Raw genomic sequence first — 15,770 nt, 5'->3', positions numbered from 1 at the left:
TACTGTTCAAAGCCTGTTACTTTGTCAAATATTAATAGACAATAACTTTGTCATGTTTTCTTTTTGGATATTGCTGCTGTGTTGCAGAGTGCAGCTCTTGTTTGGACTCTCCTTATTCCATATAATTCAGGAATTAATAATATTTTAGACTCCTTATTCGCGGTGATTCAGGAGTTGATAATTTTTTTGGACTCTCCCTATTGCAGGTTATTCAGGAGTTGATGGACAGCCATTGGACTCACCCAGTTCTCAGCAAGATCATGTCTGGTGAGGAAGAAGACGAGAACGATGAGGAATGTAAGATACAGTGCAGGGATTTTTGAAGTTTGATTGAGAGCATTCTAGGAAAACTGGGCTTAATGCATGTGTGTAAAGATGAGCCTGTGCAGTCGTCACAGGTTTATGAGGGAGGAAACTTTCTTTTGTTAAAAAGAAGATTTTTCCAAACAAAAATTTAGTGTAGAAAGAAACTGTTGTCTTTGATTTACCTGTGTGGACTGCACAGGCTTATCTGGGATGACCCTTTAAACACATGCGTTAAGCCCAGTTCTCTTACAACAAGGCTTTAATGGTCAATGATGACCAGCAGTTTGTTTCTAGCTCCTTATTCTACCCCAAATAAACTGTACTACAGATATAACCTGTCTCAACATTTCTAAACACTTCTACTTGATTGAGCTGACGTAAAAATGATTACAGTCTACTGTTAGCGATAAAACTAATGCTGTGGAAAAGCCTTATAGTGTAATGGATATGGTGTCCACCTAACGACTGGATGGTCAGGGTCTATAGGAGCATTCTTTGGATCTTGCTAAAACATACCAAGTACTGGTTCAACCCAGGAAACGGACTCAAGAGCATTACAATAGGCCCTTGGCTTTTGGTGCAATCGATCTAAAATAAATAGGTATAAACTAAACTACTATATCAAGGTTACGTAAAAACGTTTAAGAGTCTGCTGTAATTGCTAAAACTATGGCTGTCTGGTACCAGGTCTGGAGTACATCAGGAGCCAGGATCCGGAGGTGTTGAAGCTGCGTGTGGACATCATGATTCACGAGAACTGTGAGGAGTTCGCTCTCAACCTGTGCAACTGGTCGCTGCGTCACCCGGCCATGAGGACCAACAACCTGAAGATCAAGGAGCAGCAGATTTTCATCCTCCACAAGCAGGAGGAGTACACCAAGATGCAGGAAGTGGTCAGTAGGCAGTGTTTTTATGCCCCTGAAGGAGGGCATATAGTGATCGGACCGTCCGTGCGTCCTTCCGTCACACTTTGCGTTTAGGTTTCGAAAAATGCTCATAACTTCTATGTCCCTTCAGATAGCAACTTGATATTTGGCATGCATGTGTATCTCATGGAGCTGCACATTTTGAGTGCTGAAAGGTCAAGGTCATCCTTCAAGGTCAAGGTAAAAAAAACAAAATCAAAGCGGCGCAGTAGGGGCTTTGTGTTTCTGACAAACACATCTCTTGTTTTCACCATTTTGGAAATGTGGCTGGGTCTCTTTGGATTGGGAAAAATAGCGTTGTTTTCACTAATATTGGGAAATAAGTGTTAAGGATTCTTTGCTAACAAATACTCTAAAACTGAGACTTCAAGATATTTTAATATTATATTAATTAACATTCAACTTAAAGAGCTTAAAGAGCTTGATTTGAGATACATTAAATGGTGGTTCTTATTTAAAGGGATCTTTTCACGCTTTGGTAAATTGACAAAATTGAAAAAAGTTGTTTCAAATTCGTAAGTTTTCGTTTTAGTTATGATATTTGTGAAGAAATAGTAATACTGAACATTAACCATGCTCTTATATAGCCATTATATGCATCTTTTGACGATTTTAAAACCTAAAAATTATAAAGCGTTGCAACGCGAAACGATTGAATAATTTGGAGAGTTCTGATTTTGTCGTTAAATTTTGTGAAACTACGAAGATTGCTTATATAAGGTATAAACTACGTCACGAATGTGTACTCGGCGGAATAGCTCAGTAGGTTAAAGCGTTTTTACTTCAGGACTCTGGCAGGACTCCAGGGGTCACTGGTTCGAAACCTGCTCCGGGCAATGTTCTTTTCCTTTTTTTATTTTTTTTCTTGATTTTTTACTGGAGCTTTTACGATCCAATGTTTACATTTATCAATATAAATCATTTAATGAATAAGTTTAAAAAATGCCAAAATCTGTGAAAAGGCCCCTTTAATGTTTTTTTTTTTTTTTTTAAACCTTCAATTGGGAATTTTTAGGTCCTATTTCGGAAAAATATATCCTTTTTTCCATTGAGAGTCTGTTCCCTTACAGAACCCAAATTTGAACTAAAAATAACTGGTAGGGCTCTGTCTCTATGGGGCTGCTGATGGGGCAACATGGCACTTAAGACTTTTCTTGATACCCTTTGTTCACCTTTGGGAGTTTGTTTTCTGGAATGCGAACTAAACATTTTACTTGTCAAAAATCTAAAGGCCACATTTAATGTCCAATTATCATGAAACTTGGTCACAACATTTGTCCCAATGATATGTTGGCTGTGTTCTAAACTATGTTGCTTGAGGTGTAAAACTAGGTCAAATTGAAGAAAAAGCTTGTTAACCGGTTACCACTTAGATACGTATTTTGACGTACCTTTAAGCCCCTTAAAAAGTTACATTTAATTAAAGACCATTCTTACTGGATTCAAGTTTTAAAGGTTTCATTTCCAACCCTTAGATACTGATGAGCAGCAAACAGCATAAAACTTTAACAGAATGCGAGTCACTTGCAGGCTGTTCTGGTTTAATGCTGTTTGCACATAGCCATTTTCACTTTGCCTCTGAGTGGGAAAGGGTTAAAACTCTTGAAGTCACATGTATAGTTGAATATTCATGCAACTTGGTCAGACAATTTGTTCTAAGAATGTCTCAATAATTATTGAGTTTGCAATGACTGTTGTTTGTCGATAAACATAGCGCCCAGGGGCATGTCAGGTTTTCTTAATTTTAGTTAAAGGACAAAGAGAAACCTTGTGAATAGAGATTTTTAGTCCAATCTCCAAGAAATTTTGGTCAGAACATTTAATCTAGTGATGAATAGCTCGGCGGAATTCGAAAATGGTTGTGCTTTGTAGAGAAAAATTGGCCACCATGTTGCTGGACAAAGGTTTTATATGCATACAGTAAAACCTTGTTAACACTCTAGAAGTCATATTTTTAGTCGAATCTTCATGAAGCTTGGTTAGAAGATTTCTTAGCTCACCTGAGCACAATGTGCTCATGGTGAGCTTTTGTTATCGCCTTTTATCTGTCGTCCGTCGTGCAGTGTGAACATTCGCCTTGTTAACACTCTAGAGGCCACTTTTATTTTCTGATATTCATGAAATTTGGTCAGAGGATTTGTGCCGATTATATCTTGGACGAGTTCGAAAATGGTTCCGGTCTGTTGAAAAACATTGAAAAACATTGCCGCCAGTAGGCGGGGAATCTATCCTTATATGGCTATAGACTAGTAAAACCTTGTTTGCACTCTAAGAAAGTTGCATTTATTGTTCACTCGTCACAAAACATTTCGTCTACTGAATGTTATAACTAGGGTAACTGACATTTTGTGAATTGTTCAGGAATGCATATTTTCAGACATTATCCAAATTACAGTAAGAGCACTTACGTTATTTTTTGCGCTCAAAATATTTCAGTATTGAAATTATGGTAACTGCTCCTTTTTTAATTTGTTTTTGTTTTAAAAAAGACATATCAATTTGGAGTTTTGTTTCGTTTTTCAAGTGTTATTATAATACTAATCAGAAAATTTGAATATGGAAAAAGGTTTATTATTTTAATAAAACATTTTTTTGCTTCTCCTGAAAATTTAACAAAGTGTCAGTTACACTACTTTTTACATTCAGAAAATGACATGTGTTTGTTATGTCAATTTCAAAAATTTGATAAAAACATTATTTTTACCAAAAAGGTTGACTTAATATTTTAACAGTTGATGTATTTCACCTTAATAAACACAAAAATGGAAAAAAGTACAAATGTATAAAAATGTCAGTTACATGACTTATTACATTCAGTAGATGATTTGTTCTTATGATACCTTGGGCTGCACAGAACAGATCAGTTCCTTTGTATCTCAGGTGACCGACTTTGGGCCTTTCAGGCCCACTTGTTTTGATAATACCTCAGTTGAATTAAAAAATAAAGATGTGCCTAGAAATTAACATTTCTATTGATAATTTAATTAGCTCGGAGTTTTCGAGGTATTGTCATAGCCAGCTCGTCGTCCGCCGTCTGCGTTGTGCTAAAACCTTTACATTGGCTCTAAAATCAAAGTGCTTCCACCTACAACTTTGAAACTTCATATGTAGATGCACCTTGATGAGTTCTACATGCCACACCCATTTTGGGGTCACTTGGTCAAAGGTCAAGGTCACTGTGACACCTAAAAATAAAAAAATAAATAGAAATTCTGACAGGTTTTCATTTATTCAAAACTGCACAGGGGACTTATGGTTTTCGCTCTGTGTGTCTGGGAGTCTGTCTGTCTGTCTGTCATACTTTTCTGGATCCTGCGATAACTTTAATAGTTCTTCATATTTTTTCATGAAACTTGAAACATAGATAGATTGCAATATGGACATTATGCAAGTCATTTCATTTTGTTCCTACGTCAAAAATTCTGGTTGCTATGGCAACAAATAGACTAGAAATACTGCTTAAAATGGTGGTTTTCTGGATCCTGCGATAGACTAGAAATACTGCTGAAAATGGTGGTTTTCTGGATCCTGCGATAACTTTGAAAGTTCTTCATATTTTTAGCTCACCTGTCACGAAGTGACATGGTGAGCTTATGTGACTGTGTGATGTCCAGCGTCCGTTGTGTGTGCGTGTGTGCGTGTGTGCGTCCGTCAACAATTTGTTTGTGTAGACAGTAGAGGGCACAGTTTTCATCCAATCTTTTTGAAATTTGGTCAGAATGTTTATCTTGATGAAATTTTGGTTGAGATGGTATTTGGGTCATCTGGGGTCAAAAACTAGGTCACTGGGTCAAAAACTAGGTCATATAATAGGTCAAATAATAGAAAAACCTTGTGTAGACAATAGAGGTCGCAGTTTTCATCCAATCTTTATGAAATTTGGTAAGAATGTTTATCTTGATGTAATCTGGGTTAGGATTGTATTTGGGTCATCTGGGGTCAAAAACTAGGTCACTATGTCAAAAACTAGGTCAAATAATAGAAAAACCTTGTTTAGCAAGTAGAGGTCACAGAATTCATCCAATCTTTATGAAATTTGGTCTGAATGTTTATCTTGATAAAATCTGGGTTGGGTTTGTATTTGGGTCATCTGGGGTCAAAAACTAGGTCACTAGGTCAAAAACTAGGTCAAATAATAGAAAAACCTTGTGTAGACAGTAGAGCTCACAGTTTTCATCCAATCTTTATGAAATTTGGTCAGAATGTTTATCTTGATAAAATCTGGGTTTCGATTTTTTTGGGTCATCTGGGGTCAAAAACTAGGTCACTAGGTCAAAAACTAGGTCAAATAATAGAAAAAACTTGTGTAGACAATAGAGGTCGCAGTTTTCATCCAATCTCTATGAAATTTGGTCAGAATGTTTATCTTGATGAAATCTGGGTTGGGATTGTATTTGGGTCATCTGGGGTCAAAACCTAGATCACTTGGTCAAAAACTAGGTCTATAGATCAAAAACTAGGTCACTAGGTCAAATAATAGAAAAACCTTGTATATTCAAGAGAGGTCACAGTTTTCATCCAATCTTTATGAAATTTTGTCAGAATGTTTATCTTGATGAAATCTGGGTTGGGATTGTATTTGGGTCATCTGGGGTCAAAAACTAGGTCACTAGGTCAAATAATAGAAAAACCGTCAACAATTTGTGTCGACAGTAGAGGGCACAGTTTTCATCCAATCTTTATGAAATTTGGTCAGAATGTTTATCATCTTGATGAAATCTGGGTTGGGATTGTATTTGGGTCATCTGGGGTCAAAACCTAGATCACTTGGTCAAAAACTAGGTCTATAGATCAAAAACTAGGTCACTAGGTCAAATAATAGAAAAACCTTCTAGGTTGGCGCTAAGGAAAAAAAATTAGTAGCCAAGTTTCAGCACTACGATGACGACCCACATTATAACCTTATTTGCTCAATGAACGACAAAATCATAATCACGAATTTATAGGTATCAACAATTACTGTATTAAATTATCAATCAAGTCACATTTAAATTTATTATTTGTTACCTGATATCAAATAATTTCATGTTGTTATTTTTCATTTATATTTATTTTCATGCACTGGCATAAACGGTATACAATGTTAGAACTGTCAGATATGCCCCGGTCTTTGATTGGTTGGGTCTTGCGTAACTCCTATTCAACACCCACCCACCCACCCCGCCCCCTTCTCCCAATAATTTTTGCCGTAGTCTGGTGCTTTTTGATTCTTGAAAAATACATTTACTGCAATGTGTTCTTGAATTGACATATTTTTCCATAGTTGCAATATATAATTTATTCAAACGTACCGGTAAATTTGTAAGTCTTAAATACTGCATGTACTGAGCGGCTAGACTATATTTAAAATTTAGTTACACATCGTCTGTTTTAAAAAAAAAGCACGCTTTGCATGCGTAGAACTTGGCATTGCAGACGACAGTAATAATTTCGCGCTCTTTCTTATAACACGGGTTTTACATGGCATACCGGTATTAATTAATGCATAGACTAAGAGAATAGTTATTATCACGCGGCTGTAGAAAAACGGTGTAAATCAGTTCTAAAAATGGACATGATAAAATATACATGCACTGGATTAAATTTGTTACTGCATCAAATTATTAACAGGTTTTGTTTTTCACAACTTACTCGCCGTAAGTAATTTTACACTGCTCACCAATTGCAATTAACTTCTCATAATTAATGATTGTTTACAGTACGGTAAATAGGTGTGATGAAGATGCCCGAAGCCGCCTTTAATGTACTGCCTTATTTACCGGTTTTATATCACGTATTAATGCTACAACTGTGATTCATTGTTAATAAACTCTGTGACCGACGTCAATCAAAAATAATTATCGCTATAAAACCCCGCCTCCATAAGCATTCTCGTAACCGATTGGACGTTAAATATCACAGTTTGGCGACTGGAAAGTTACCCGAAAATTTCCCGTGATGCATCTGTCAGCATACATGACTGTGTTAAGTGGCTTGAATATACGATACGGGCATCCGGTTATCTCTTATCAGTGGACTATCTATTACCACCTCTGGAGCTTTTATGGCGATTACATGTGGAAATCGGTACCGAGTTCTCTTTAAAAGTAGGGAATATTATAAACTTATAGAGAAATATCAGGGTTTTTTGCAATCGCCATTTTCATTCACATTTTAAACTTTAATCGCCAGCTGAAAGATTCAATCGCCTTTGGCGATTTTGGCGATCGGAAACGCTAACATAGACCTTGTATATACAAGAGAGGTCACAGTTTTCATCCAATCTTTATGAAATTTTGTCAGAATGTTTATCTTGATGAAATCTGGGTTGGGATTGTATTTGGGTCATCTGGGGTCAAAAACTAGGTCACTAGGTCAAATAATAGAAAAACCTTGTGTAGACAATAGAGGTCACAGTTTTCATCCAATCTTTAAAATTTGATCAGAATGTTTATCTTGATAAAATCAGGGTTGGGATTGTATTTAGGTCACCTGGGGTTAAAAACTAGGTCACTAGGTCAAATAATAGAAAACCTTGTTCAAAGGCATATTGAAGACCGCCAACTGCGTCTTTGTTTTATTGCCCAATCAAGCACCGATAATCCAATATCCTGTGTATTACGAAACACAAACTTTAGATAAGCCTGTGTCGTTTGTAAAAACATTTGTGTGTACATGTCTTTAAACATATCGATGTAATTCTCGTATATGATCTCGTAAACACACATTTACGCTATAATGGAATCAACAACAATAAGAATGAAATCGATTTACACCCAAATCATATTATATCCCTATGGAACGTGTTTATTTTTGCGGCATTTTCAACGAGTTATAAATACGTTTTCAGATAATTTCTAAAATTAAATACGGTTCGAGAATAGCAGTTATTTTAGGACATAACGAAATGCCCGAAGCGCGCACATCCCAGAACGTGATTTAGGCATGTTCAAATGGTAAACCCTCGTCTTGATTTGTCGTCAATTGCATCATAACTTAAAATAGCAACATTACCGGATGTTTACTCGACAGTTTAGAAAAATGATGAACGCAGGTGTATATGCAATTCTGTTACACTTAAAACGTCATTTTAAGCATTTAAATAGCAAATTAAATCATGCCTTGTAAAAACGCGTATATATCAGGTAATATATAGGGTAGTAGATATGCATAGATAACAGGTAATCGATACGGGCGTAGATGCGCGTATTTGACAGTGAATCGATAGGGTCGTAAAAACGCTTACCTGTCAAGGAAAGGGTTAAGATGGTGTTTATTTAAAAATCTGTTTTAAGGTTTTTCATTGCGTAATACACACGATTCAGGTAGTCAAAATCAGTCTTCATAATTTTCCTCCCCTCAGACTTCACCTCAATCACACCCCTGATCTTAGATGAGTTTGAAAATAATTATGTTTGTTTGAAAAACATGGGTTCAAAGGGGCGGGGCATTTTTCCTTATATGGCTTTAGTAAAATCTTGTTAACACTCTAGAGGCCACATTTACTGTCCGATCTTCATAAAACTTGGTCAGAAGATTCATCCTGATAACATCTCGAAAGAGTTAAAAAATGATGCCTGTTGGTTGAAAAACAAGGCTTCCAGGGGGCGGGGCATTTTTCCTTATATGGCTATAGTAAAACCTTGTTAACACTCTAGAGGCCACATTTATTTTCCGATCTTCATGAAACTTGGTCAGAAGATTTGTCCCAATAATATCTTGTAATCTCAGGTGAGCGACTTTGGGCCTTTCAGGCCTTCTTGTTTTATGTAGGAATATTACCTGACACCCTTTCGATAAAGAAATGTCCACTTTAACTGACAAACAAAACTTAATATGTTAATTAAAAATCTTGCTAAAAGTAAAGAAAACATTAAGCTTTTTTATCATTTTAATATAGCAGGAGAGCCGTGTTAAATTGTTTATACATTAAATGTACCACACATACATGTAGTTAAGTTTGAGCCATTGGTGACAAGCTTTTTAGTTCCTTACCGGTTTCACCGGAGGGGACTTATGGTTTGCGCTCCGTCTGTCTGTCAGTCAGTCTGTTACACTTTCTGGATCCTGCGATAACTTTAAAAGTTCTTAATATTTTTTCATGAAACTTGGAACATGGATAGATGTCAATATGGTTATTATGCCCATCATTTCATCTCGTTCCTCGTCAAAAATTATGGTTGCTATGGCAACAAATAGACAGCAAATACTGCTGAAAATGGTGGTTTTCTGGATCCTGCGATAACTTAAAGTTCTTTATATTTTTTCATGAAACTAGAAATATGGATAGATGGCATTATGGACATTATGCACATCATTTCATTTTGTTCCTACGTCAAAAATTCTGGTTGCCATGGCAACAAATATAAAAATTACATTCTGAAAATGGTGGAATTTCTGACAATGGTGGAGCCGGTAGGGGACTTATATTGCTTGACAATAGTCTTGTTTCCAATTACAGTGCGAAACCATCGTTTGTCATGACGGCATCCAGGTGATGTCACATCTTGCCAAGAACCCTGCCAACCAGGCTCTATGTATCCGTCTGGCACAGGTGTTCCTTATACATGACTGGGTGAACCCAAACAGGAACTGTTGTACGCAGGTGAGGCAATGAACAGCTTGTTTATTGTGTACGCTATAATTCCCTTTGTAGACAGTATTAAGGTTTTTTGTTTACCGCAAAAAACATCTTGCTGATCTGTTACTAACATGAACACATTCTGAGCAATGAGGAACATTTCTGTAATCTTAGAACTTGGAGAAATTAAATGTTCGAAAAACTAAAGTTCTAAAGTTGCATTACATGTGGCTTCGATATTCTGAGACAGTTCAGTTGCAGAAGCTTGTTATCTATTCTTATGAACATTAGCAGGAACAAGTATCTTATTATGCCCCCCTTTGAAGAAGAGGGGGTATATTGTTTTGCACATGTCGGTCGGTCCTCTGTCGGTCGGTCCGTCCACCAGATGGTTTCCGGATGATAACTCAAGAATGCTTAGGCCTAGGATCATGAAACTTCATAGTTACATTGATCATGACTTGCAGATGACCCCTATCGATTTTCAGGTCACTAGGTCAAAGGTCAAGGTCACAGTTTTTTTTTACTCGAAATAGTAAAATGGTTTCCGGATGATAACTCAAGAATGCTTACGCCTAGGATCATGAAACTTCATAGGTACATTGATCATGACTGGCAGATGACCCCTATTGATTTTCAGGTCACTAGGTCAAAGGTCAAGGTCACAGTGACTCGAAACAGTAAAATGGTTTCCGGATGATAACTCAAGAATGCTTACGCATAGGATCATGACACTAAATAGGTACATTGATCATGACTGGCAGATGGCCCCTATTGATTTCAGGTCACTAGGTCAAAGGTCAAGGTCACAGTGACTCGAAACAGTAAAATGGTTTCCAGATGATAACTCAAGAATGCTTACGCTAGGATCATGAAACTTCATAGGTACATTGATCATGGCTGGCAGATGACCCTATTGATTTTCAGGTCACTAGGTCAAAGGTCAAGGTCACAGTGACTCGAAACAGTAAAATGGTTTCTGGATGATAAGTTAAGGATGCTTACGCCTAGGATCATGAAGCTTCATTGGACATTGATCATGACTGGAAGATGACCCCTATTGATTTTCAGGTCACTAGGTCAAAGGTCAAGGTCACAGTGACTTTAAATAGTAAAATGGTTTCCGGATGATAACTCAAGAATGCTTACACCTAGGATCATGAAACTTCATAGGTACATTGATCATGACTGGCAGATGACCCCTATTAATTTTCAGGTCACTAGGTCAAAGATCAAGGTCACAGTGACTCAAAACAGTAAAATGGTTTCCGGATGATAACTCAAGAATGCTTACACCTAGGATCATGAAACTTCATAGGTACATTGATCATGACTGGCAGATGACCCCTATTAATTTTCAGGTCACTAGGTCAAAGATCAAGGTCACAGTGACTCAAAACAGTAAAATGGTTTCCTGATGATAACTCAAGAATAATTAGGCCTAGGATCATGAAACTTCATAGGTACATTGATCATGACTGGCAGATGACCCCTATTGATTTTCAGGTCACTAGGTCAAAGGTCAAGGTCACAGTGACAAAAAACGTATTCACACATTTCTGCCACTACAACTGACAGCCCATATGGGGGGCATGCATGTTTTTACGAACAGCCCTTGTTTCATTTTGGTCATACAATTTTGTATTCATATCAAGGCATGAACTTTACTATTTCGCAGTCAATTTCTCATTGAATGCCACAAATTATGATTAAAATCGACTGCTTAGTTTTCTGAATATTTTTTTAAACTGCTTAAATTAAGGAAACCTTGTATAAGTTGGACTGTTGTAAAAGGGGTTAAAGACATGGGCGAAAGTCTGCCCAGAATAGCCTGTGCAGTTTGCTCCGACTAATCAGTGACAACACTTTCTGCTTTTATTGTTTTGTTCGTTTAAAGATATTCTCTTTTTTAGTCTGGCGGAAAGTGTCATGCCTGATTAGTCTGTGTGGACTGCACAGGTTTATATGGGAAGACACTTTTTTGCACATGCTTAAACCCTGTTTTCTCCCAGAACGCTGTTCTATGTCGTACAATTCTGTTGTAGCTGCTAAATCTGTGGATCCACCATCAAACTTATCTAAAAATTTGAGGTCAAACCTTGAAAGAGTCTTTTACAAATATTGACTTCATTATGTTAATGATACTTGGCCTAGGACTTTGATCATTCCCATACAGGGGATTTTGTAGCCATTTTGGGAAAAAGAGTCTGGTCAAAGTGGGATTTTTTTAATTTATAAAATGGCAAATTTGGGAATTTTTATTGACAACATGGACCAAATTGGGATTTTTTTGTATCAACAAATATTGACACATCAGGACTTTTCCAGGGCCATTTTGAGAAGAAATCATATAAATGATACTTTGTTAGATGTTTTTAAAATAAAATTGATATATATATAAGATTTATATGCCCCGGATCGATAAATCCTGTTTTTGTCCTGTCTGTCTGTCTGTCTGTCATTCTGTCAAAAACTTTAACCTTGGTTAAAGTTTGATAACTTTTGCAATATTGAACATACCAACTTGATATTTACCATGCATGTGTATCTCATGGAGCTGCTCATTTTGAGTGGTGAAAAGTCAAGGTCAAGGTCATCCTTCAAGGTCAAATGTCAAATATAATTGTATTTTTCTTTCCTAAAACTTGTTTAAGTTTTATCAGAACTTTTTTTCATATTGAACACAGCAACTTCATATTTGGCATGCATGTTTGTGTATCTCGTGGAGCTGCACATTTTGAGTGGTGAAAGGTCAAGGTCATCCTTCAAGGTCAAAGGTCCCAAAAAAAATTAAATCATTTCTCCATTCAATCTCTTACTTACTTCTTGTGGAGCTGCACATTTTGAGTGGTGAAAGGTCAAGGTCAACCTTCTAGGTCAAAGGTCAAAAAATAAAAAACATAAATTTTCATAACTATTTATGCCCCCGGATCGAATGATCGGGGGCATATTGTTTTTGGCCTGTCTGTCTGTAATTCCGTCATTCTGTCCCAAAACTTTAACCTTACAGTAAAGTTTTGCAATAACTTTTGAAATATTGAACATAGCAACTTGATATTTGGCATGCATGTGTATCATGGAGCTGCACAATTTGAGTGGTGAAAGGTCAAGGTCATCCTTCAAGGTCAAAGGTAAAAAAAAAAGTGGTGCATTAGGGGGCATTGTGTTTCTGACAAACAAATCTCTTGTTTTGTTGTCGAAAATAAGGAGTTACATACAATTTTGGTTTGGGATCGGGTCCGTTTGCTTTGCGATCAGGTCCGTTTTTATGACCTTTTTTACATAGCAGAAAAAACCTGCTCTTCTATATATAGGCCTTTTTTTACATAGCAGAAAAAAACCTGCTCTACTATACAATAACTTGTAGGAGTTGCTAAAGCTCTGGATCCACCACCAGTATCTGGCTGACAAAGACGAGGAGAGATTCCTGGAGAGCATCTGGACCGTGGCCAAGGTGTGCAGAGACACCGAGCAGATCGGAACACTCATAGATGGAGTCAAGAAGGAGGTGCGTTGGATAACCCTTTCTTGCCCAGACGCAAAGTTTAAATGGCTATATGCACCCAGCATGAAATCAGAACAGCCTGGTAGTGACTCGCAGTCTGTTCAGGTTTTGTGATGTTTGCTGCTCATCGTACTACTTAGGGTGCAAAACTGTCCATTAAAACTTTAATATAGTAAGAAAGGTCTTTAACTTAAAGCGCTTTTCTATTGAACTACAAAGTATGTATCTGAGTGGTAAAGTCCCTGTCTTTCTACCTTGTTATTAGTCAGTGATTCTGTATTGCATAATTAAAGTTTTGCAATAAAAGATAATATAGAAATCCTTTCTGCAGCCATTCTCACTAATCCTCTTATTTAAGAAGGCAGTTGTCATTTGCTGGCATGACGGAATCCAAGCCTCATTATTAACAGACCATGTTATACGTTCAGTGCTCATACACTGCAACTCCAATATATCGCAGTTGAAGGGGTCCAAAGATCGCGACCGTGATATATTCAGCGCGCCATATAAATTGTAAGGTTATGTATGCATGTATATGTATGCATTAGCATCGTTATGCAATCTCAAAACAAGCTATTTACCTACCTTATTCAATTATGTGTTATATCCATATGTTATTCATTGGTATAACACAAAACATTATTCCTTATGAGTATTTTCAAATGCATATAATTAAATTTGTAATCCGAAAAACATTGCCGAGTTGTATCGTTCAAGAAAGCATGCACAAATTAGACCCATGTACAAAATGATGTCATTCATTCTCATGAAAAGCATGGAAATCATGGGTTTTAATAGTAGTGCATTTTGACAAACTGAGGGATCTTTACCTCTAAATTAAAAGCAAGTAGTTTACACTGTATCTAACGCACACAGATTGTTGAGATAGGTCAGTATTGACTTGTGACATTTACAGTTATAATAGTGTACACCTTCATGTGTGCATTGGTGCATTTCGGCAGTTCAAAGCAAATTCAATACAGAATGGTAACACCCGAAATGACCTGTGATGTTTGACAAGAGGGGCTATTATTTATCGCAGTACCAGGGGTTTTCTTTAGAAAAAGGGGAAGACGCTGGACGCTGGGTAAAAGGGGAAAATCGAGCGCGAAAGAGACATATTTGGGGAAAAAATAAAAACTGTTCATTTTAATGTCTATAACTCGCCTACAGACTTCAGATTTTGTTTAAAAAAAAAGAGGCATGTCTCTGACCTTTTTGTTCTTAAACACATGAACAAGTATGATATTAAAGTCAAAGTCCTAAATATAGTTGCAGGTGTAGATCTAATAATGAGAAATGTTTTCAACTGGGGCCGGGGAACGATGTCAATATTATGATTTCAATTTCATGATGAATGGGTTGACGATATAGATCTGCTACAGTATTGGAAGGGAAAGGTGCGGCAACTGCCGATTGTCTACTTTCACTTTCACAATAATCCGACAGTATTAATCGATGTTGATAACATGTACCTCCGAATCCTGCTGGGTTTCAACGGTTTTTGATGATTCATTCTTAAAAAATGCGTCAACGCAATTAATATTTTCCGAGTCCGATCGTTTTATTTTGTTCGTGTATGAACGCCAATTGTGAGACTTTTTCTGTTTTAACGTTTATATCTTGGCTTTCAAATAACCCGGATGAAAATTCGACTGGTTTCCGGTAATTAATTGACGAAACACCCTTCTCGCGCAAGACCGGAATCCAGTAAAATAGTCACATGATTAATACGATTAGTTACCCGGTTTCCATGACGTACTTTAAGAGCTATATATAGAATCACTGGGATTCCCAGATTTGTGTGTTCGTCGGGAGAGAGAGAGAGAGAGAGAGCGAGATCGTTGTACATGGTACAAATTGGATACGTGTCGACTTTCCCAAAAGAAAAAAAAAACATGTCTTTGAGGGTAAAATATTATATTTGGGTGAAAAATTATATTTTTTGGGGGGAAATGTTATTTTTAGGGGAAAAATTCTGGTAGGGGAAGACGCCGAATATCGGCGTCACTTTCTTAGTAAAAAAAACCCCTGGCAGTACACAGGTGTTAAAGTGATGTACAATGTAAGCAAACAATCTGGTCAAAACTGGATTATGAATGTTGGATTAAAGTTGGTGAAAAAGGGAAAAATACTAGCTTGAAACGGATTTTAATTCATCAAATTCTCAGATTAAAACATTTTACTTGGGGATTATGCTGGTAAGATTTTGGGAGCCATAGCCGATTCGCGATATATTGGACAACGCGATAAAACGGACCGTGATATATTGGAGTTGCAGTGTATGTTAATTTGCAATTTTGTGTTTACATTTTGTCAGTCTCCAATACCTGCAAGTAAACCCTAGAGTGTTGATAAGGGGATACATGCCACTTTTCTTCAATACATATATATCCAAAAATTGCATAAAATGGCATCTGCTATTAACACAATAATAATACGGCCAATATTGACAATAAATGTCTTTTAGAAA

The 15,770-nt window shown here is 36.8% G+C and overlaps 1 protein-coding gene across 2 annotated transcripts in view; it reads left to right on the top strand.

The window, feature by feature from the left end:
• Positions 1-15,770, top strand: part of LOC127881244 (uncharacterized) — a 52,905-nt gene that overhangs the window by 15,312 nt on the left and 21,823 nt on the right. For both annotated transcript variants that reach the window (XM_052428986.1, XM_052428984.1), the window contains exons 4-7: positions 207-297; positions 994-1,199; positions 9,673-9,816; positions 13,160-13,300. In XM_052428986.1, coding sequence (XP_052284946.1) covers positions 207-297; positions 994-1,199; positions 9,673-9,816; positions 13,160-13,300 — 582 coding nt within the window. The remainder of the gene's footprint in view (positions 1-206; positions 298-993; positions 1,200-9,672; positions 9,817-13,159; positions 13,301-15,770) is intronic.

This window comes from Dreissena polymorpha, chromosome 5, assembly GCF_020536995.1.
Source record: "Dreissena polymorpha isolate Duluth1 chromosome 5, UMN_Dpol_1.0, whole genome shotgun sequence".
In the NCBI taxonomy this organism is placed as follows: Eukaryota; Metazoa; Mollusca; class Bivalvia; order Myida; family Dreissenidae; genus Dreissena; species Dreissena polymorpha.
The sequence above is the reverse complement of the archived record's forward strand: the minus strand, read 5'-3'. Positions and strand labels throughout refer to the sequence as shown.